At 38.0% G+C, this 23,285-nt stretch overlaps 2 protein-coding genes across 2 annotated transcripts in view; both read right to left on the reverse strand.

Moving 5' to 3' along the window:
* Positions 1-702: 702 nt before the first annotated feature.
* Positions 703-1,511, reverse strand: LOC130241960 (claudin-8-like). The gene has a single exon (XM_056473967.1). It carries the CDS (start codon positions 1,503-1,505, stop codon positions 846-848), a length of 660 nt encoding a protein of 219 aa, XP_056329942.1. The 5' UTR covers positions 1,506-1,511; the 3' UTR covers positions 703-845.
* A 17,031-nt stretch (positions 1,512-18,542) lies between these two features.
* Positions 18,543-23,285, reverse strand: part of tiam1b (TIAM Rac1 associated GEF 1b) — a 158,499-nt gene continuing 153,756 nt past the window's right edge. The window contains 3 exon segments of the mRNA XM_056473933.1: positions 18,543-19,247; positions 19,250-19,267; positions 22,964-23,136. Coding sequence (XP_056329908.1) covers positions 18,766-19,247; positions 19,250-19,267; positions 22,964-23,136 — 673 coding nt within the window. The 3' untranslated portion in view covers positions 18,543-18,765.

A 23,285-nucleotide genomic window follows, 5' to 3' on the forward strand; every position in this document is an offset into this window, starting at 1 on the left:
CAGAAATAAAATTATTCAATAAATTGGACCTAAGCATGCATGTAGCATAAATCTATGTTAAGAGGTGTCTCAAATTTGTCAGTTGTTTTGTATATATGAAAAAAGTGACTAAATGTATTAATCAGTCGCATTTAATCCAATTATCCAGAATTTAACTGTAACATTTTCCACATTTCAACAAAATTCAGATTTCTCAAAGCCAAAATTTAAGCAGAAACAAAATTATTCAACATGTAACATAACATAAGCATATAGCATAATTGCACTTATGTTTCAAATCTCTCAGTTGTTTTGCATTATAAAAAGTGTCTAAATTTATTTAATCAGTTGCATTTCATCAAATTATCCAGAATACAACCAAAATATTTTACAAGAGTCCTCCAATTCAGATTTCTTTGCCAAAATTTTAGCAGAAATAAACATTACATATAAGCATGCATGTAGCAAGCATCATAAATACTTATAGTTATAAATGTGTACATTTTTCAGTTGTTTTGCAAAAACAAATATCTCAATGTATTTAATCAGTTGAATTTAATCTAATTATCCAGAATTTAACTGTAACATTTTTCAAGATTCAGATTTCTAAAAGCCAAAAATTAAGCAGAAATAAAATTATTCAACACTACTTATGCGTCTAGCATAAATGTATTTATAAATGTGTCAATTGTTTTGTAATAATAATAAAAAAGTGTCTAAATCTATTTAATTAGTCGCATTTAATCCAATTATGTAAAATTTAACTGTAATATTTCCAGGACTGCAAGTCAACAGTATTCAGATTGCTCAAAGCCAAAATTTGAGTAGAAATAAAGCCATATCCATGAATAGTTACATTCTCCTGGTCAGACGTACTGACTCTTCCTGTAGGTGTTGGAAGAAGATGTTCTCTCCACCAAGTTCATCTCCTCCTTTTCTCTCTCCAGAGGGACAAACGACTCCTCGAAATGATCATCCTCCTTACAGCGGCACAGAAAAATCCCCCCAGCGGCCAGCAGGAGAACGAACGTCACAAACCCCAAATAAAGCGCCTGTCCAATCTCCCGCTTCAGCGACTGCTCCACATTGGGGTTGTAGAAATCCTGTACAATGGTGTTTGTTGTCCAGCTGACAGGAATGAGAACGGTCAGAGAGGCGATCACAAACAGACACCCGCTGACTATCAGGATCACATTTTTATTTCGACCGCAGCTTGTGCTCCTCATCCCGAATATGGACACCCCGAAAGCCACTACAGATAGAACAACAGAGGCGCACATAAAACCACGAGCCGCCTGGATATCTGCTGGAAGAATGAGCACCGAATCGTAGACTTTGCACTGCATGTAGAAGTCGGCCTGCCGGACGCACACCATCCACAAACCAAGCCACTCCGCCTCCATGACGATCAGATTGGCGCCAATGAAAGCAGTGACCTTCCACATGGGCATTATAGTCACTGCAATGGTTCCTGTCATGCCCAGAGCACCCAGAACCAAAGCTAGGATCTTCAGTTTATCCCTCATGATGGCGGTGAGAGTGGCAGAAGTGATGTTTTGAGCAAACGTGTGTCTCTTTATCTGACAGGAATGAGGTAGAAGGGGCCGGCTCAGCGGTGCTATGCGGTAATGCTGGTTTCTGGAACTGAAGACAAATGGATGCGTTTTTTGTTCAAGCAGAAGTCCTAAAAACTTGTCCGAAATTTGTTGATGTAGTGGTAACTGATCAAGCCGGTTAAACAGATCCAAATCAGCGAGAGAGTATGATGAAGTTGTTTTAGTACTTTCAGGGCGTTTTCATACATGTATAATGTTTGCTGTGTTTAGAAATGGGGATTAAATATGTTGCAGTTTTGTTTTTTTTATATTGGTTCAGTTCACTTATGACAATACAGTATTTCTAAAGAGACTAAAGGTGCTTTCACACCTCTAGTACATTTCCTTTGGTCCGGGCCAATGTAAAAAATGATACACTCTAGCATTTTCAGCCATTTTGGTTTCATTTCAACATCAAACCCAACGCTTTGAACTGAACCAGTTGAAACAAACCAAAATGCAGCATCCACAACAGTCATTGGATAGATTAATTTCCTGAACTGCATTTTGATTGGTCAGAATTAACATCCGGGAAACTCATGTGTACAACACACTGAGGTAAACCAAGAGGGGAGGAAAAGTCTGCAGGCAGTATGGATCCCCTCACAGCTCCTCATTAGTCTGCGATCTGCGTTAATTGCAGGCTGCGTCTAAAATTGCATACTTACATACTATATAGTACGCTAAAAACAGTATGTGTATACATACCTACTAGGGTTGGACGATGTCGTCCAATTTGGCATCGTCTAATGTGAAACATTGCGATGGACGATGGCATCGTCGTTGTAGGCGGTGGTAAATTAATTATTTATGCATAATTAATTAATTCATACTGAATTAATTATTTGTAGCCTACTGTTTCAACTACCTGACTCGCATGGTCTTTGTTTTACCCATAACCGAATCATAAATAAATAAAGAGAAGTTACACACAAATTACTACCGGTCAATCACTTTTTCCGCAGAACTCTGGCATGAATAGGCAGAGTGATCCGTGTCGTTATAATGGCGTCGACAAACTTGGTTGTTAAAAAGGGTGCACAACCAACAGGAACCAACCAACAGTATCTGAGGTTTTAACTAAAATTACTAAGTACAAGCGTGAAAGCGAAAGATTAAAGCAGTGTACTGATGCTGTGACACGTTACCTGATAGATTCAAAAGACAGAAGAGTTGTTAGATAGAGACAAGATTAATTCAATATCACGTTTAACAACTATAGTGTGACGCCATCCAGCGGTACCTCCTTGAAAATCATACTCATGTCGGACGTGCACTGCTCTCTGGGGTTTTGTGCTCTAAGCACCCGCTCACTGCTGGAGCTCAGACGCTTACATACGCTGCAGCACATAACAGAGTGTGTGTGGTCAAGTGATGTGTGTTTTCAGCGGTATAGTGTGGACGGAGATCTTTTCAGAAATGCTAGGTTAAATGCCAGTAAACAGTTATTTATGGACTTCCTGCGAGTCTAACAGTATTCAGGAACAGAAAGTTTTAAATGTTTAAAAGTTTTAAAAGTTCAGAAATGTTTTAAACTCCCTTGAATTGTTGACAAATAAAGATAAGTTACACACAAATTACCACCAGTCAATCACTTTCCATGGGACTCTGGCATGAATAGGCAGAGTGATCCGTGTCGTTATAATGGCGTCGACAAACTTGGTTGGTAAAAAAAGGTGCACAACCTACAGTTTTTGAGGTTTTCACTCAAATTACCAAGTACATGCGTGAAAGCGAAAGATTAAAGCAGTGTACTGACGCTGTGACACGTTACCTGATAGATTCAAAAGACCGAAGAGTCGTTAGATAGAGACAAGATTAGTTAAATATCACGTTTAACAACTATAGTGAGACGCCATCCAGCGGTACATCCTTGATAAACTGTCCGACGTGCACTGCTCTCTGGGATTTTGTGGTCAAAGCACCCGCTCACTGCTGGAGCTCAGACGCTCACATACGCTGCAGCACATAACAGAGTGTGTGTGGTCAAGTGATGTGTGTTTTCAGCGATATATTGTGGATGGAGATCTTTTCAGAAATGCTAGGTTAAATGCCAGTAAACAGTTATTTACGGACTTCCTGCGAGTCTAACAGTATTCAGGAACAGAAAGTAAAAAATTAAATGACCCATTTGTTTTAAACTCCCTTGAATTGTTGACACAGTCTGAAAAATACATGCATATGATAACATTTGCTCACATTTTGCAGTGACTGCAGAAGTCACATGTTCTGAATTGTGGTGCGTGGTGATCTATAATCCTAGAACTTCTGTGATGCGGCTATTGTGGATATGCACTTTGCAATGACAAAGCTGTAACGATATATCCTGCTGACCTATTGCTAGTCAGATGTGGATTTCTCTGAAGCTCTTTTTATGCAATTCTATAATTCTGTGCTAGCATCAAGCCCCCCCTTCACACAGTAATAGTGGTAACTGCTGAGAATGTACTGTATCTTTATTATCAGTAAATTCAAATATGTACCGTTCACACAAGTCAAGTAACCTTCATTTCTACAGCCCTTTTATAATGCAGATTGCGTCAAAGGAGCTGTACATATATGAAAAATAAAAGAATAAAAAGTGATAATATATGACCCTGTTAAAAAAAAAAAACCCACAGAACCAGCCTTAAGCTGCATAAGTGCATTTGTAGGAATAGCCAAAAATACGCTGCATGGGTCAAAATGATCAATCTTTTTTACATTTTATGCCAAATATCATTACAATATTAAGTAATTAAATCATATTCCATTAGAGGTGGGCGATATGACCTAAAATTAATATCACGGTATTTTTCATCTTTTGAACGGTGACGGTATAATATCATGGTATTACTTTAAATAGCAAAATAATATACATCTCAAGGAAGAACAGACAAAAGAAAGTTTCACTTCTATCACTCTTTAAAAGTTTTGGTTTGGGTCATTGTAAATGTTTAGTCTCGTTATGAGCTGATCTTCATTTCTCTGTGTTGGTGGAATAAAGCAGGCGAGTCAGCCGCACCAATTTATGAGCAGAGCAGGATTCTCGTGATGACCACCAGCGCAATTCCGCTCTTTGTTATGAGCCGTAGTTTCAGTGTAAACTTAGTAAAGGTGAGTTTCTTTGGCGATGATGTGTACAGTGTTAGACTTTATATTTAGCGGACATTTGTGCTGAACACGCGGTGAACGCAACGCATCGAGATTCGGGCACCTTCTCCAAAAACACTCGATTGATCTCAGCTGGCGGATTAACATTTACCTCATGTTATGATCGCTGTTATCTGCGCCATTATTATTATTATAACTTTAGGTGAGGTTTGCAAACCTGTGCACTTTTCACTCTTCAGCCGTTTGCATTTCCTGCAGTAACAAAAGCTCCCTGTTATCTGACAGCGGGAAGCGTTGAGTGACTGACAGCTAATATGAACCAATACAGCAGCAGGGTAGAGCGATTCAGCAAGTTTTTAGAGAAAATCAAATCAGATTGCACTACAACCATTATATTCAGACACACAAATGCTCCCAAATATATTATGAGGGCGCATAGATTACATTTCGGGCGCTCATGCGACCAAAATGGTTGCAATTTCGAGCCCTGTAGTATAAGGACAGGTATTCAGACCACAACTGAACGTTTGAAGAAAATTGAATGCCTTATTATTTAGAATTAGCTATTATTGATGTAAATGCAGCCGTTTAAGGTGCATAATTGATTTATTACGGTATTGACGGTATTAGAAAATCCATGTCGTGGCGCAATGTCACACCGGTGATGACTATGACACCGGTGTACCGCCCACCCCTATATTCCATGAAGTTATTTTGTACATTTATACAAAAAGCTAAACAATCTTACTTCAAAGCAAAAATAAGGTTATCTTGCTCACCCCATTGGCAGATTATTTGACTTTTTTTTAAAGAAAAACTCACTTCATTTTGACTTATTATTTCTGAAAACAAGACATTATTTATTGCTTGTCTCGAAAACGTTTTGTTATTTATTACGTTGATCACATTTAGATATGAATTGGAGACATTTATTGGAGACATTCGTTGGAGCTTACTGTATCACAGAGCAGTTCACTGTTGGTAATGCATGAAATATTAGACAAAAAGCATAAATATTTTATAGTTGTCAAAGGAAACTCACTGACAAGTTTGGATGGTATTTTCTTTTAGGGTTATCACTGCATAATGCATATTAAATACCATTTAAGAAAATGTTTTGTTCAAATATTTATGAAACAATATACTGCATTAAAGATTAGGTACAATGCAACCTGAATAATAATAAAATAATTCCTAATGTAATTTAAAAACATTATTGAGATTATATTATTAAAAAGTACAATGATAAAATAGTATAAAACATAATTAAAATAGCAAAAAAAAAATCCTTACATTTTAATAGAGGAGTATTCAGTCTATTATTATTATTATTAATATTATTATTAACAACTGGTTATTTACTCACCCTCATTTTGATCCACATCACATTGCTGTAAAGTACAAACTGAGAATTTGTCTTCTTTCAATTTCAAACATCTGCAAAGTAAATGAACACACACACATAAATTAACAAAAAAAACTTAAATTGTCAAGTTAAAAAAATACATTATTGATTACAAAAACTACATTACAAAAATACAGCTAACAGAAATGCAAAAGTAACATTCAGCAGGTGATATCCTGATTTCAATGAATAAATAAAATGATTTCTATTTTTACAAGACAAAACAACTCAATATATTGCATTAATAAATATGCAAGAATGCTAATATTGCAGTTTTGAGTAAATCAATTTAAATACAAAAAACAAATAAACAACTGTATTCGCCTCAGACAGATTCCTAGAGAACGTCATATATTCCAAGCATTTGCATATAAGGTACTAAAATAAAACTATGAGGAACAAAACCCATTTAGTAACATGTGTAGTTTCACTGAGAGTGTCTACTGTACATAATTATGCTTAAAACCACAGTTACATAATCATGTTCCAGGAATATACGCATACTTATAATCACTTAAATAACACAGTTAATAAAAAGTGTTATTGCTGCTAAATAGTCTCAGCAGTATTAGCAGGCGTTAAAGGGATAGTTCACATCAAAATTGACAATTTTTATGAGCTACTTGTGTGTGACAAACAAAAAAGAAGAGATTATTGAAAACCATCGACACTAATTCTATGAAAGAAGATATTATGGTAGTAAATGGTAGGCTGCAATTTTTGAACATTCTTTAAAATATCTTCAACGGAGAAGCTTGAACAGATTTGGCTGAAGGTGAGTAAATATCCCACTTAAAAAAATATTGTAGTATTTCATAGAAATAATATTGTGTTTTTTAAACCATACTTCTATTAATCTGTTAAGTCTATAGTTGACATGGTAATGCACAATAGTAATATAAAAGTAAATTACTCAGTACTGTAGTTTTTCTGTCACCTATATTTACAGTATTATACTACAATACACTAGTTTACTGTAGTAAAAAGGGGTGTAGCAACCGGCGGTAGACGGGGGGGATACGTCCCCCACACTTTTATAGACAGACCATTTAGAAACAGGTGATTAATAACTATATGAACGTATGATCTCATACAGCTGCCTCCCCCCCCACACACACACACTTTTAAAATGACCGCTACACCTAGCCTACACAGTATAATAAACTTTACTATAGTATGGTTTAAAAATGGGGCAGTGGGTAGCACAATCGCCTCACAGCAAGAAGGTCACTGGTTCGAGACCCGGCTGGGTCAGTTGGCATTTCTGTGTGGAGTTTGCATGTTCTCCCCGTGTTGGCGTGGGTTTCTCCCACAGTCCAAAGACATGCGCAATAGGGGAATTAAATAAACTAAAATCCGCTGTGTAAAATACATGCTGGATAAGTTGGTGGTTCACTCCGCTGTGGCAGCCCTGATGAATAAAGGGACTAAGCTGAAAAGAAAATGAATGAATGAATGAAATTGTCCGTAGTGTATGTGTGTGAATGAGAGTACATGGATGTTTCCCAGTACTGGGTTGCAGCTGGAAGGGCATCCGCTGTGTAAAACATAGGCTGGATAAGTTGGTGGTTCACTCCGCTGTGGCGACCACTGATGAATAAAGGGACTAAGCCAAAGGAAAACGAATGAATGACTGAAACAATACTGTAGTATTTTATGGTAAATACTAGTGTTTGTGAACCATAATTGAATTCATATGTTGTGGTAATTTAATAGTCGCTTTCATAATGCAACAACTATGGTAATATATAAGCAAATTACCCAGTAATGTAGTTTTTGGACCCCCATACATACACTATAATACAATACACTGGTTTACTGTAGTAAAACAAAAGTATACTACAGTATTTATTACAGTTTATCAGTTCACTATAGTTGATACTACAGTATGCTGTGGATTTCATTAACAAAATAATGTAAACACTATAATATATAGCCTTCAGCGTAATAAACTTTGGTTTGAAAACTCAGTATATACTATATATTAATTGAGGTGAACTTAGTTTTATATTCACACATTCAGGCTTTCTTCTTAACAATATAGTTTCAGAAGAGGATTCTTTCGCAAATTCTACATAGTGAAATCATATTAGCAGCCAAAGACTATCAAAGTACATGTTTACAGTCAAATAAATAGTATTAATGTTGTTTAAAGTCATTCTTACATCTGATTTCTGACCCAATATTCAAAGTACCATGGTAAACAATATAGGAAGTATGTCTCAAGTTATTATTGAACGAATGTGCCAATATAAAAAAAAGTTACCTTAATAAATTAGCATTTTGTCATGTGGAATGACTTTAAAGTTCATTTTGTACGCCAAATGTGTGTGAGGAAATCTACAATCGTCATTAACGTCAGTTACAATGCATAAAACCAGTGTAAGCCATTTCAAACGTAAACAATCACGACCATATTTCAAGACGCTGTTCGTTTTGACAGGAGTTAAGAGAGCAGATGTGTGTCTCTCAGCTGAGCTAAAATGTCACTAATGTTCATGTACATGTAAAACTATAATCGGGTCAATGGAGAGTCAACAGAAACTGTCAAACCTGTCTGACGGGTCGAGCCGCTGGGAAACCATGTGTGACTTGAGTTTCACACGATAAACCAATGAAAACAGCAGCGACATTAGCAGCAGGTGACTTATAAAAAGCTACTCGGTCAATATTACACACCTTACTTTCACTTGGCAGTAGATAAGTTTCATTCCTGCCCTCAGAAAGCCGCTATACATACAATGGGACATACTTATGATACATTAAAGGAGATTTTAGCTGAAAGCAGAGGCTTGTTAATAGTTGAGGCCTGCAATGAAAACGCGCCTCAGCTTAGTTGCACGAAATGATTGTGCGCCATCTAGTGAGTCGGTGTAAAACTGCATGTTTAACATAAATAAAATCGCCTCAAAGATTTGCAGTCATTTCCTTTTCAGCTTAGTCCCTTTATTAATCAGGGGTCGCCCCGGCGGAATGAACCGCCAGCTTTTTCAGTTTCACGCAGCGGATGCCCTTCCAGCTGTAACCCAACACTGGAAAGCACCCGTACACTCATTTACATACATACACTATGGACAATTTAGCTTACCCAATTCACCTATACCACATGTTTTTGGACTTGTGGGGAAAACGCAGGTTTCAACAAGGCACTGGAAATATTCCTCAGAGATTTTGCTCCATATTAACATGATAGCATCACGCAGTTGCTGCAGATTTGTCGGCTGCACATCCATGATGAGAATCTCAATCTCCCGTTCCACATCCCAAAGGTGCTCTACTGGATTGAGATATGGTGACTGTGAAGGCCATTTAAGTACAGTGAACTCATTGTCATGTTCAAGAAACCAGTCTGAGATGATTCGCACTTTATGACATGGCGCGTTATGGTTAGGTTATGCTGTAAGTAGCCATCAGAAGATGGGTACACTGTGATCATAAAGGGATGGATATGTTCAGCAACAATACTTAGGTAGGCTGTGGTGTTGACATGATGCTCAGTTGGTACTATGTGCCCAAAATGTGCCAAGAAAATATCCCCCACACTATTACACCACCACCTGAACCGTTGACACAAAGCAGGTTGGATCCATGCTTTCATGCTGTTGACACCAAATTCTGACCCTACCCTCCAAATGATGCAGCAGAAATCAAGACTCATCAGACCAGGCAATGTTTTTCCAAGCTTCTATTGTCCAATTTTGGTGAGCCTGTGTGAATTGAAGCTTCAGTTTTTTGTTTTTAGCTGACAGGAGTGGCACCTGGTGTGGTCTGCTGCTGTAGTCCATCCGCCTCAAGGTTGGACGTGTTGTGCATTCTGACATGCTCTTCTGCATGCCTCGGTTGTATCAAGTGGTTATTTGAGTTACTGTTGCCTTTCTATTAGCTAGAACCAGTCTGGCCATTCTCCTCTGACCTCTGGCATCAACAAGGCATTTGCTCCCACAGAACTGCCGCTCACTGGATATTTTCTCTTTTTCAGACCATTCTCTGTAAACCCAAGAGATGGTTGTGTGTGAAAATCCCAGTAGATCAGCAGTTTCTGAAATACTCAGACCAGCCCGTCTGGCACCAACAACCATGCCACGTTCAAAGTCACTTAAATCACCTTTACTCTGCATTCTTATACTCGTTTTGAACTGCAGCAGATTGTCTTGACCTGACCTTGCCTTGACATGCCTAAATGGATTAAGTTGCTGCCATGTGATTGGCTGATTAGAAATTCATGTTCACGAACAGTTGGACAGGCGTACCTAATAAAGTGGCCGGTGAGTGTGTGAGAGTATTTATATGTATGTATATATATATATATATATATATATATATATATATATATATATATATATATATATATATATATATATATATATATATATATATATTCACACTCATTGACATTTAGTTAGTCTTCAGTAAATCATGGTATAACTGTAATAACCCTGCTTAAAAAACAGCTTAAAAAAGCCAAAGCTGGTTGGCTGGTTTTAGCTGGTTGACCAGACTGTTTTTAGAGGGGTTTTGGCCATTTCCAGCCTGGTCTTAGCTGGTCAGGCTGGGAGATGACCAGCTAAAACTAGCTTGACCGCAGCCTATTCAGGCTCAGAGCCCAAACAAAACCAGTTATGTCCAGCTTAAACCATGCTGGAAATGGCCAAAACCCCTTTAAAACTAGGCTGGTCGACCAGCTAAAAGCAGCCAACCTGCCAAGTCTAGTTTAGTTTAGTTTTCAGGTCTAGTTTTCCAGCTCTATAATAAAACAATTCATGAAATTGCAAAAAAAAAAAAAAGGGGGGGGGGGGGGGGGGATCTATACTGACAATATCATCATTCAAATGAAAGCAAATATAATTATATAATTAGTAATTAAAAATTAAACAAACATGAAAAAACTAGACCTGATATAACTAGTATATCAGTATAGTATATATAAAATATCCTAGCAGTGTGTTAAAAATGTCCTTCATTATATAACTGACTGATCTGAATACCATAAGAAGCAATCTTCTAACTCCTACAGATGAACGTACTCATGAATGGATGTCTATAATAATGCTGCGTGTGGTCTCTGCGTGCAGAGAAACTCTATCTGCTCTGTATCTTAAATCCGTCTGGGAGATTTATTGCTTCACTCATGGTATATTTTACTCTGGAGTTTCAGCCTGAAGCGATCACGGTACTATACACCTCCATCTGTCAGCAATGCTGTAAAAACAGACATTTCACTGTGATTGACTTTAATACGTGACGGGCGAGATCATACACGCACTTCTCATTAACCCAGGAAAACATTGAGGAATCACTCAGCTTTGGATATGTACGAAAACCAATTTATTTGATATAATATCAATCCACAGCTCTATGTACAAAATAAAAACGCAGTCTCTATAGCTCAATGGGGCTTTCCATTACAGTTCAGTATCATCTAAAATATTCTCCAGTGGCTCTTCTTGATTGCATTCAGCACATTTGGAAATTTCTAAACATGAATTAAAAAAGGTATTTGTGAGGAAATCGCAGTTAAAAATTAAAAAATAATAATAAAATAAATTATTTTGTCAGCTTAAATGCTCGGATTATCTTTTATGAACGTCATCGGTTGGTAAACAGCTTCATTAAGTGTCATTAAAAGTATAGTTAATTTTTTAAATGATAGGTAATGGATCATTCTAGACCAGGCATGGGCAAACTCGATCCTCAAGGGCCGGTGTCCCTGCAGAGTTTTGCTCCAACAAATCAAACACACCTGAACACCCTTATTAGTGTCTTCAAGATCACTAGAAAGCTACAAGCAGGTGTGTTTGATTAGGGTTGGTGCAAAACTATGCAGGGACACCGGCCCTCCAGGATCGAGTTTGCCCATCCCTGCTCTAGACAGATTATTAAAATTTCCACACCATCAAGGTCATCCAAGATGTAGGTGACTTTAAAAATCAGTAGAACAATAAAAAACAATTGAAATTAGGGCTGCACAATATATAGTTTCAGCATCGATATCGCAATGTGATCATTCACAATAGTCACGGTGAGTATACGCAGTGTTGAGTCTGGATTATAATTGATCATTTCGCAAGTGTTTATCGAGGTCTGTGACTGTGTGAGGGTTATAAAAGCATTCAGGCATAAAAAATTGTACTGTTTGTAACTTTGACGAATTAACAACGAATATTTTATTAAACTGTTTAAAAAAGAAGACTACGCAGTTATAATTTACATATGATTACTCAATTACTGTATAGCTGAATACAGTATGACAACTACTCGCTTTATTAAATACATTTTTCTTTATTGAATTTATCTATGCTTGTAGATTGTTTATTATATTTTTATGCACTCCCCTACAGAATCATCCCAGTCAATCTAAAATTATAGATTTACACACGTTTATTCAACTCATCTAGTGAAATTGTATTCATATCGCAATATATATCGCAGAATATCGCAATGTAAAATGTTTCCAATATCATGCAGCCCTAATAAAAATGAGGGAAAGGTAACTAGCACTTTGAGGAAAAAACAACAACATATAGGCAAAACTAAATGATTGCAGAGGCAAATTTTGTTGTGATTGTTTCACTTCACAACAACGTATATTTTCAGCAGTAATGGGTATTTTATTTTGCCTTTATGTGTGTGTGTGTGTTTTGTTTTGTTTACTCTGGTTGATCTGGTTGCATTTTAGCAATGTTTCTAGCTAAAATCTTCTTTAAACTAACACTCCAGTCAAAAACTAGGCTAATGTTATACCATTTTGAATCCATTCAGTCGATCTTAAGAGTCTGGAACACTTTTAGTTTAGCTTAGCTTAGCATAAGTCATTGAATCAGATTAGACCATTAGCATCACACTCATAGGCGTTGCTAGGCCTCCCAGCAAGCATTTTGTGTTTTTAAAAGATGTCTACAGCCCGTTTACACTGTCAGGTTTTGATGCCTAATTCCGATTTGTTGCCTATATCAGATTTTTTTGCCTGTCCGTTTACAAGTTGTTTTAATTGTCACCCATACCCAAATCACATGTTTACACTTGTTTTACAATTTAAGACGTTGTGCATGCATAAAGGCGGGTTCTAGCATCAAAATATGTGAAGTTTGCCCAACTTTAAAATGATTTTGAGGCGGAGGAGGAGGGAAAGGGCTGTCATCGCAGCTTGTGCCTATAGTTTACATATGGTGTCCTCCACCATTCAGAGGAATTTGTGGGTGCGAGAGAGATCTCAGTTCTAATAGGAGCAAATTGTGCGACTGACCACTTTTCTCCTGCATGTTTCCTCTGTTGTTATTTACCACGTCGGCGTCTCCACAGACGCTCTTCTTTCTACATCATTAAACCGTAGAGAAGTACCACATTGTTCCAAGTTTAATGACGTACAAAACAGAATGCCTCAGTAAATCTGATCTGCCTGTTTACATGATAGTCGCATTGTCACGTATCTGATTTATTTCTGATTTATTTCCACATATGAAGGAGGCCTGAAACTGATCTCTGAATATCTGAATGCATGCAGGGGTTTTTTTTATGTTTACACGGTCAAAGAACAGATCTGATCGGTCTCACATATGAGCTAAACATCGGTATTGGGTCACATTTAACTAGCAGTGTAAACAAGGCCTAAAAGACGTTTAAACATAGTCGTCTTGGCTAAAACAAGGCTAAACTTGGGTTGTCAGTGAAAATCTAATAGACATCTAAGAATAGCCCAAAACTAGACTAGTCATCAAATACACAGAAATAAATGACTAAACATATAAAGTGTGTCTAATCTGTCTATTTGACGACTAGTCTAGTTTTGGCCTATTCTTAGATATCTATTAGATTTTCACAGACAGCCCAGCCTGATCTCACGAGAAAACGTAAGTATTTTACGTTTTGACAGTTTAGTGGCTAATTCGTACGAGTTCAGTCGTACGAAATTGTACGATTTTAAAAAGGAGGCGTGGCACCTAACCCCACCCCTAAACCCAACCGTCATTGGCGGATGAGCAAATCGTACTAAATTGTACGAATTAGATCATACGAATTCGTACAAATTAGCCACTAAATCAAAATGTTACGAATTGCCGTGAGATTGTGTTGGACAGCCCAAGTTTAGCCTTGTTTTAGCCAAACTGTCTACGTTTAGAGCCGTTAGACGTCTATTAAACTCAAAATTGTTTGCTAGGCTATTTTAGGGGGGCTGTTTTCCCTATATTTCTACTCAGTCTCCACTAAAAACTTTCCTCCTCACTCCGTGATCACCATACCCCATCCATGCACGCCCCCAGTCCTCACTTTAGTCTGCGATCATCACTAGAAACCACCCTGCTTCCCATCCCCCGGTCCTCTGTCCTCACTCTAGTCTGCAGTCACAACCACCTAGGTTGTATATAATAATAATAATAATAATAATAATAATAATAATAAACATATTGGTATATTTATTTAAAAATTATAAATTTAAATGTATTTATAATAGTTATTTCAAATTTTTATATTTAAAATACATATTTAAATATTTAAAATATATATTAAGTCAACCACATAGTGTCTTTATGTCTTGGGGGATGTGGAGGGAGTATGTTTAGGGTGGTTTCGCTATTTAAACTAGAGCCGCCACTGCTCACATTAGACCTGAGCCCCCTTAAATGACAATCCTAGAATCGCCTCACTCAAAAACATAAAAACAGATTTCTGATAGATTTCCCATTTTTAAAGCTCGACTCTTCTGTAGTTACAGCATGCACTAATTTCCAATAGGAACTACATGGCTAGGAACTACAGTCTCATTTTAGCCAAATAATCAATTAACTTTGCTGCTGTGCAATGGCTGCAGCAGGCCCAATTATGTGTCTTCATGGTTGCAAGATTTATGCTATGCTAAGCTAAAATAAGTGCCCCCGGCAGACCTGGAGATCAGCTAAATGGGTTTAAAAATGATGAAACTCAACAGTTTAACTCTAGGGGCACATGATTTTGTCAAGTACGATGCAATCCTGGATTAACATCTATGTTAGGAACATCATTTTTGTTGGTAAATGTAATTCATACCTATTCTCTACCCCTAAACCCAACCATAACTGTAAATTATTCCCAAAATCTAAATAGTTGGATAACAATCATGTAGAAGTGCATAACTTTAACCGTAAGCCTAAACTTAACATAGATAAACATATCCCTTAGTTCTGATTGGTGATTGGAATGTTGTTCCAGGATTAACATAGATGTTAATCCAGGAACATGTCTAACTTGGTTAAATCAGGTTGGTGAACTCTAGAGGGGTCTAAAATTATAATTTTTAAAAAGCAGAGTGTTCGTTTAATCCTCTACTGAAAAAAAAAAAAGTCACCTACGACCTTACGGTGAGAAAACTAACAGCAAATGTTAATTTCTTGGGTGAATTATTCCTTTAAAGCAGAGCTGAACCACAACAAACCATATGAACATCAACAGAACAGTCCATCAGCTAAAAATCATATTGCATTTATCAACAAAATTCAAGTAAAACAGGACGTAGCGACCTAAAATGGGCTGTAAAAAAAGTCGTCGGCTCGGAGTACGTAATTATAAGAAAAAAATCCAGTTCAGCATTATTTTGATCTGAGATGCACACGTTTAAATCACTATTCAGTGAATATCCAACTTGCGTGTATTCATCAAGTCAGAATATTGCGCAGTATGTACATTTCGGAGAAATCGGTAAAGAAATAAACGCAAAAATATACAATTCAAAACTAAAAAACAAAACAAAACGGTGTTTACAGCTTTTCTGTACAAAATATGAGACAAAACAAACTAGAAAAAAGTGAGATATTTCATCAGGCTGTTGTTCTTCTTACATCTGAACGACATAATAAATAAATCCCAGCCCTTATTTTGTAAATAACCAACGATGATGATGTTAGTGGGGGCCATCTATGAATGTGCAACTAACTCTATTGATTGTACCACCGGTTTCTGATTGGCCACAGCGCACATCTAATGCGTTTAAAGGAACACTCCTCTTCTTTTGGATAAAGGCTCATTTTACAACTCTCCTAGAGTTAAACAGATGACTCTCACCATTTTTGAGCTGATCTCCAGGTCTGACAGAAGCACTTTTAGCTTAGCTTAGCATAAATCATTGAATCGGATTAGACCATTAGCATCTCACTCAAATAAAATTCAAAGAAGAGTTTCAATAAGTTTCCTATTCAAAGCACAACTCTTCTGTAGTTGCATTGTGTACTAAAACTGACAGGGAATGTAATGTTGCTATTTTCTAGGTTGATGTGTCTAGGAACTATACTGTCATTCTGGCGTAATAGTCAAGGATATTTGCTGCTGTACCATAGCTGTAGCAGGCACAATAGCCATTTTCACACAATGATACCGGTAAATATCTGGAAAATTACCTAAACGACTTTACCGGTATATTCAAAAAAGCACTGTTCACACAAGCAAGGACGTTCTGGAATTTTTCCAGGAAAGACCAATCACACATCCATTCCAAAATACTGGAAAATTTTGACATCATTAACCAGAAATGGCCTCTAAATGGCTGCACTTGTATTTGTAAACATAAAGGAAGTCACGTGGGTGATGTTTTCACTTTTAAAACGTTAGCATTCATGTAGCTGATTTTGTCCAAGAGACGGACCAAATAACTCTAGAAAAAAAAAATCGCTACGATCCGAAGGCAGAAACGCTAACCGCAGATAAAAACAGCTTTGTTTACACATTTGACTATACATTACAATTGCTAATGTTATGTAGGAACACTTCACATGTCAAGAGTTTTTAAAATGAAAGTCTACTGGTGTGTGCAGGTAAACGCAACGGTTTATCATAAGCATTTTATCGATCATTCTTTCCACAGTTTACATTAAGAGTGAACATAGAAACGTTATCTGACTAAGATCTAGCAGCTAAACGTGTTTGGAGAAGGATTCAAAGGTGTTTATTTTCATAAAAAGCACGGATGTGAATGCGTCTGAGTGTTCTGATTAGCTGTTGTAGACGTCTCACGTCAGCGCGCTCTAAATACGAACAAGGGTTGGGCAATGTCGACCAACTTGGCATTGTACGATGTCTAACGTGAAACATTGCGATGGACGATGGCATCGTTGTCAGAGGCGGAGGTGAATTAATTATTTATGAATAATTAATGAATTCATACTGAATTAATTATTTGTAGCTTACCGTTTCAACTACCTGACTCGCATGGTCTTTGTTTTACCCATTAACAAAGAATAAATAAATAAAGATAAGTTACACACGAAGTACCACCAGTCAATCACTTTCCATGGGGCTCTGGCATGAATAGGCAGAGTGATCTGTGTCGTTATAATGGCGTCGACAAACTTGGTTGGTAAAAAAAAAGATGCACAACCAACAGTATCTGAGGTTTGAAAGCGTGAAAGCGAAAGATTAAAGCAGTGTACTGACGCTGTGACACGTTACCTGATACATTAAAGCAGTGTACTGACGCTGTGACACGTTACCTGATACATTTAAAAGACCAAAGAGTCGTTAGATAGAGACAAGATTAATTCAATATCACATTTAACAACTATAGTGAGACGCCATCCAGCGGTACATCCTTGATAAACTGTCCGACGTGCACTGCTCTTTGGGATTTTGTGGTCAAAGCACCCGCTGACTGCTGGAGCTCAGATGCTCACATATGCTGCAGCGCATGACAGAGTGTGTGTGTGTGTGTGGTCACGTGATGTGCATTTTCAGCGGTTTAGTGTGGACGGAGGGCTTTTCAGAGATGCTAGATGAAACGCTAGTGTGGATGTGGATCGTTTTCCTTCTGAAATGCCATTTTAAACTAAGATGTATTAGTGTAAACGGGGCCTAAGTGTGTATTTTTCATGAGCGGGTTGCTGCTGTGATGGGGCAGGGCTCATGATCGCGATGCTGGCTCAGCTTCATGATGTCTATCGGACATCGACGATAGACGATGGCATCGTCTATCTACCCAACCCTAACATGAACATGGTCTTTCCAGCAATTTTCTTTCTGCGTTTACACAGAGCAGCATTCCAGCAATGCCCGGTAATGTTACAACTTCTCATTCCAGAAAATTGCCAGAACAAGTTTACCGGTATTTTCAAAAAGGGCCTGTTCACACATGATCCCTTTCTGGAAAATTACCGGTAATTTTCCGGAAAAGTCTGTATGTGTGAAAGGGGCTACTGATATTACGCAGATTTGCTATTATCTATTAGTTGGGGACTATTATCAGGCACCGCATAATATCATTACGCATACTACAGCCATGGTACAGCAGCAAATATCCTTGATTATTACGCCAGAATGAAAGTATAGTTCCTAGACATATTGACTTAGATATTAGCAACTCTTAATTATCCATCAGCCTTAGTACACGATGTAACTACAGAAGAGTCAAGCTTTAAATAGGAACATTTTCAAAGCAGTTTTTTTTTTGTTTTTGAGAAAGATGCTAACGGTCTAATCTGAACCAATGATCTATGCTAAGCTAAGCTAAAAGTGCTCCCGTTAGTCCCAGAGATCTTCTGAATTGATTTAAAAATGGTGAAACTCAAACTCTATATTCTCCCCCCAAAAAAGTGGAGTGTTTCTTTAAGTGTCTATGGTGGATAAGCGTGTTATCTTACAGCTGTTCGTATAGGAATGTCTAACATTCGGGAATATTGGCGCAGAGAAACCGTGTCATCATGCATCGGCTCAGTTTTAATCCTCTCCTGATGCCTTTCAGCTCTGGCTTTCCTCCTGTGTCTCGTTCTCCGCACTGCTCTCCCGTCGCACCCAGACGACATCATCAGACGTCCCCTGCTCGTCCACACTGGCCACAGACATGGCGCATTGCTTCCCCACATCGGACAGCTTTGCATGCTGGGATTTGCAGTCCTTCCTGCTGTCCTCTTCCTCTTCCTCCTCGGCCGTGTCTCCCTCTAGTGAGAGTGTGGACAGCAGTGGTTCTGTGGACGGGCTCATGGCGGACGGACTGAAGTCTTCATCGTCGCTCAGGATGTCGGTTTCCTTCACGTCCTGCTCCTGCTCCTCGTATCGCTGAAGATCGAACTGTTCCTCCACCCAGCGGTCGGTGTCGCCTGCGGGAACGCCAACGGTTTGCTGAGCATGCTGAGAGTCTGGCGAGTCGCTGTCCGGTTCGGTGTCGAAAACGATGTCGGTATCGATGGTGAAGCGGTTGCGTACCAGTTTCCTGCGGCCAGGGTCCGAGAAGGGGCAGACACTGAGGAGATATAAAAGAAAAGAAGATGATGCCAATCATTGAAGACTTCGAGGACAACACATACACTTAGTACACAAATACACTTCACTGAACATGTACACATGGGCATCACCTATATGCTATACAGTGCATCCGGAACGTATTCATAGCACTTCACTTTTTTATGTCTCGAGGCACATGGTTGGGAAAGGTTACAGAAACATTTCTGCTGCTCTGAAAGTTCCAGTGAGCACAGTGGCCTCCATCATCCAAAAGTGAAAGATGTTTGGAACCACCAGGACTCTTCCTAGAGCTGGCCGGCCACCTAAGCTCGGGGGAGAAGGGCCTTAGTCAGGGACGTGATCAATAACCCGATGGTCACTCAGTCTGAGCTCCAGCGTTCTTCTGTGGAGAGAGGAGAACCTTACAGAAGGACAACCATCTGTGCAGCAATCCACCAATCAGGACTGTATGGTAGAGTGGCCAGACGGCAGCCACCTGGAATTTGCCAAAAGCCATCTGAAGGACTCTCAGACTATAAGAAACAATTCTCTGGTCTGATGAGACTAAATCACCAGGCTAATACCATCCCTACAGTGAAGCAAGGTGGTGGCAGCAACATGCTGTGGGGCTGTTTTTCAGCAGCAGAAAAACATCCTGAAAACATCCTGATAGAAAACCTGCTTCAGAGTGCTCTTGACCTCAGACTGGGGCGACGGTTCATCTTTCAGCAGGACAATGACCCAAAGCACATCGCCAAAATATCAATGGAGTGGCTTCACACCAACTAGGTGAATGTTTTTGAGTGGCCCAGCCAAAGCCCAGACCTAAATCCTATTAAACATCTCTGCAGAGATATGAAAATGGCTGTACACTGCAAGGTACTGCAAAGAGGAATGGGTAAAAATTCCCAAAGACAGGTGAACCAAGCTTGTGGCATCATATTCAAAAAGACTTGAGGCTGTAATTGCTGCCAAAGGTGCATCAACAAAGTATTGAGCAAAGACTGTGAATACTGATGTACATGTGATTTTTCAGGCTTTTTATTTGTAATAAATTTGCTACAATTGCAGAAAATCTTTTTTCACATTGTCATTATGGGGTATTGTGTGTAGAATGTAGAGGAAAAACATGAATTTAATCCATTATGGAATAAGACTGTAACATAAAGAAATGTGGAAAAAGTGAAGTGATATAAATACTTTCCGGATGCACTGTAAAACTGCAGGTTAACTATGTTTATATATATTAACTTTAACTGTTAAAAGCTATTAGATACTTGTTAATTAGCTCATTCACACAAAACATGTTTTTACATGTTTACATGTTTTTATATGTAAAAATAGGTTTGACAGACATGCACGATCATTATATTCACGTCTTACATATTTTGAAGCACCATTTTATTCTGCGTAAAAAAACATTCATGAGTGCTGTGTCTCATGATTTTAGACCCAAATATGCATTTTTTTGTGAATTAGCCCTATTTTTTTCTAATCAGGACAGACCAGGGCATTTTATGGCCCGTAGGCCGCATGCAGCCTGCTGGACTTCTTTGATCAGCCAGCATGAAGTATTTATTTAATTTAAATTCAAGCGCAAACAGGGCCTTGCAATGCACAGGACTGATATTGCCAGTCAACAAAAGGGGACTTTCACATTTCGAGTCTTTTGCGTGCTCAGTTTTTATTATGTCACACTCACGTTTCCAACACCGCGAGTTGAAAAAAAACGAAACATTTCAGAGTGCCGTGAGCGAACCACGAGTCAAGAGACAGGAACCAACCAAGCAGCTTCACACTTTATATGGAACCCACAGTAATAAAGGTAGACTAATTACCTCAGATGAACTATTTAACAAATCCAAACACAGATCCTCTCTCAGTAATGATCATTACATCACATATCCACCTCACATTCAACTGACTTCAATGCACGTGTTCAGCCCAACACAGGCTAGAATTCTCTCACTGAACATAAAGAAATATATAAATAAAAAAACGAATGAATGAATGAATTAATAAATAAATAAAAATGAACTAAGGTGAAGCAATCAAACAAACAACCCCATGGCATTTATATGAAGTTGATTTTGTGATGCTGGTCTTTAAAATACTTTTGGTGTAAAACTGATTCTTTTTTAAAACTTTGGAGTTTTTATGAATGTTTATTGAATAGTTTCACTTTTTTAAACAAATTACCTGTGTTGGTCTGGCCCTCTAAAATTGCCCCAGTCTAATGTGGCCCCCTGGAAAAATGTATTGCCCACCCCTGCATTAGGATCAGTTTTGGGTGTAATGAGTTGCAAAGAAGCTAGTTACTGTATATTTGAATGACATTTTATTCTGAAAAAGCAAAGTAAGAGATTGTTTTTTATTTTTAGGTCATTTAATTACAGTTATTTATAACATACTGGCTCTCAATATTGTAAATAAATTCTATATAAATCAATTCAGAGAAGCAAATAATATGAATAAAGTAATATATATTTTGAAGAATAGTTCTATTTTTCAACAACAGAACATTTGTTAAGAAAATTACACATGCTTAAGAAAAAAACAGGCCATTCAAAATAAACATATACAAAAATAACATGCTTATTAAAATATTATTTTTTAATAATTTAATCTTTTTTTTTTTGGAAAGACACTATATACTGTACACTGCCTGACAAAAGTCTTGTCGCCTATCCATGTTTTAGGAACAACAAATAATAACTTGACTTCTAGTTGATCATTTGGTATCAAAAGTGGCTTAGATGAAAGGCAAAGGCCTCTAGATTACGTTTATTTTATAAAGTCATAGTGCAGTGGAAAAAGAATGAATATTGTGTATGACTCCCATGAGCTTGGAGGACCTGCATCCAGACATCTCTGCAGTGACTCAAATCACTTATTAATAAAGTCATCTGGAATGGCAAAGAAAGCGTTCTTGCAGGACTCCCAGAGTTCATCAAGATTCTTTGGATTCATTTTCAATGCCTTTTTCTTCATATTACCCCAGACATGCTCAATAATATTCATATCTGGTGACTGGGCTGGCCAATTCTGGAGCTCCTTGACCTCCTTTGCTTTCAGGAACTTTGATGTGGAGGCTGAAGTATGAGAAGGAGCGCTATCCTGCTGAAGAATATGCCCTCTCCAGTGGTTTATAATGTAATGGGCAGCACAAATGTCTTGATACCTCAGACTGTTGATGTTGCCATCCACTCTGCAAATCTCTCGCACGCCCCCATACTGAATGTAACCCCAAACCATGATTTTTTCTACACCAAACTTGACTGAATCTTGGTTCCATGCAGGCTCCAATAGGTCTTCTGCTATATTTGCGATGATTGGGATGCAGAACAGATGATTCATCTGAATAATCGACCTTCTGCCACTTTTACAAATGATCAACTAGAAGTCAAGTTATTATTCGTTTGATCTTAAAACTGGGATCGATGACAAGACTTTAGTCAGGTAGTGTATAAGGGCAGGTTTTATATGATTATATGATTGTATACTGCCCACCAAATACACAACTGCTTAACTTTTGATTTTGACTGTAATGATGTGCACCTTTTGTGTAGCTGGATATTATCATTGGAATGATAATTATTGTGAAAAGTACTATATCAATAAACTTAAGTTGAATAACATTTAAAGTATCCCTGCTGAATCGAACGATTAATTTCTTTCCAAATGCCATTACTGTGTGTTGTTGGTGTGTGTTTACCTGCTCTGTTCATGGCCGGTCGGGCTCCTTTAAGAGCACACAGGCGTTTTCCTCCAAAGGGAACGTACTGCTGACTGAGAGGAAGACTTTCTGTCTTTAAGAGCTGACGCCGCTGTTTATCTCGCAGGATGGAGTGAACCGTCTTCAAGAAGTCCTTCTTACTCTCTGGAGAGCTGCAGCACCAAATAAAGAGACAATTGCAGTGATATTAGATTATTAATAATTTTTTTTGGGTGAACTGTCCCTTTAAGTAAATTTGAGTTGCAGTACAGGGTTTCTCCAGCAGATGGTGGCAGTGTGTTTTTAGTGATGTTTTCTAAAG

This window comes from Danio aesculapii, chromosome 15 (assembly GCF_903798145.1).
Source record: "Danio aesculapii chromosome 15, fDanAes4.1, whole genome shotgun sequence".
Classification (NCBI taxonomy): Eukaryota; Metazoa; Chordata; class Actinopteri; order Cypriniformes; family Danionidae; genus Danio; species Danio aesculapii.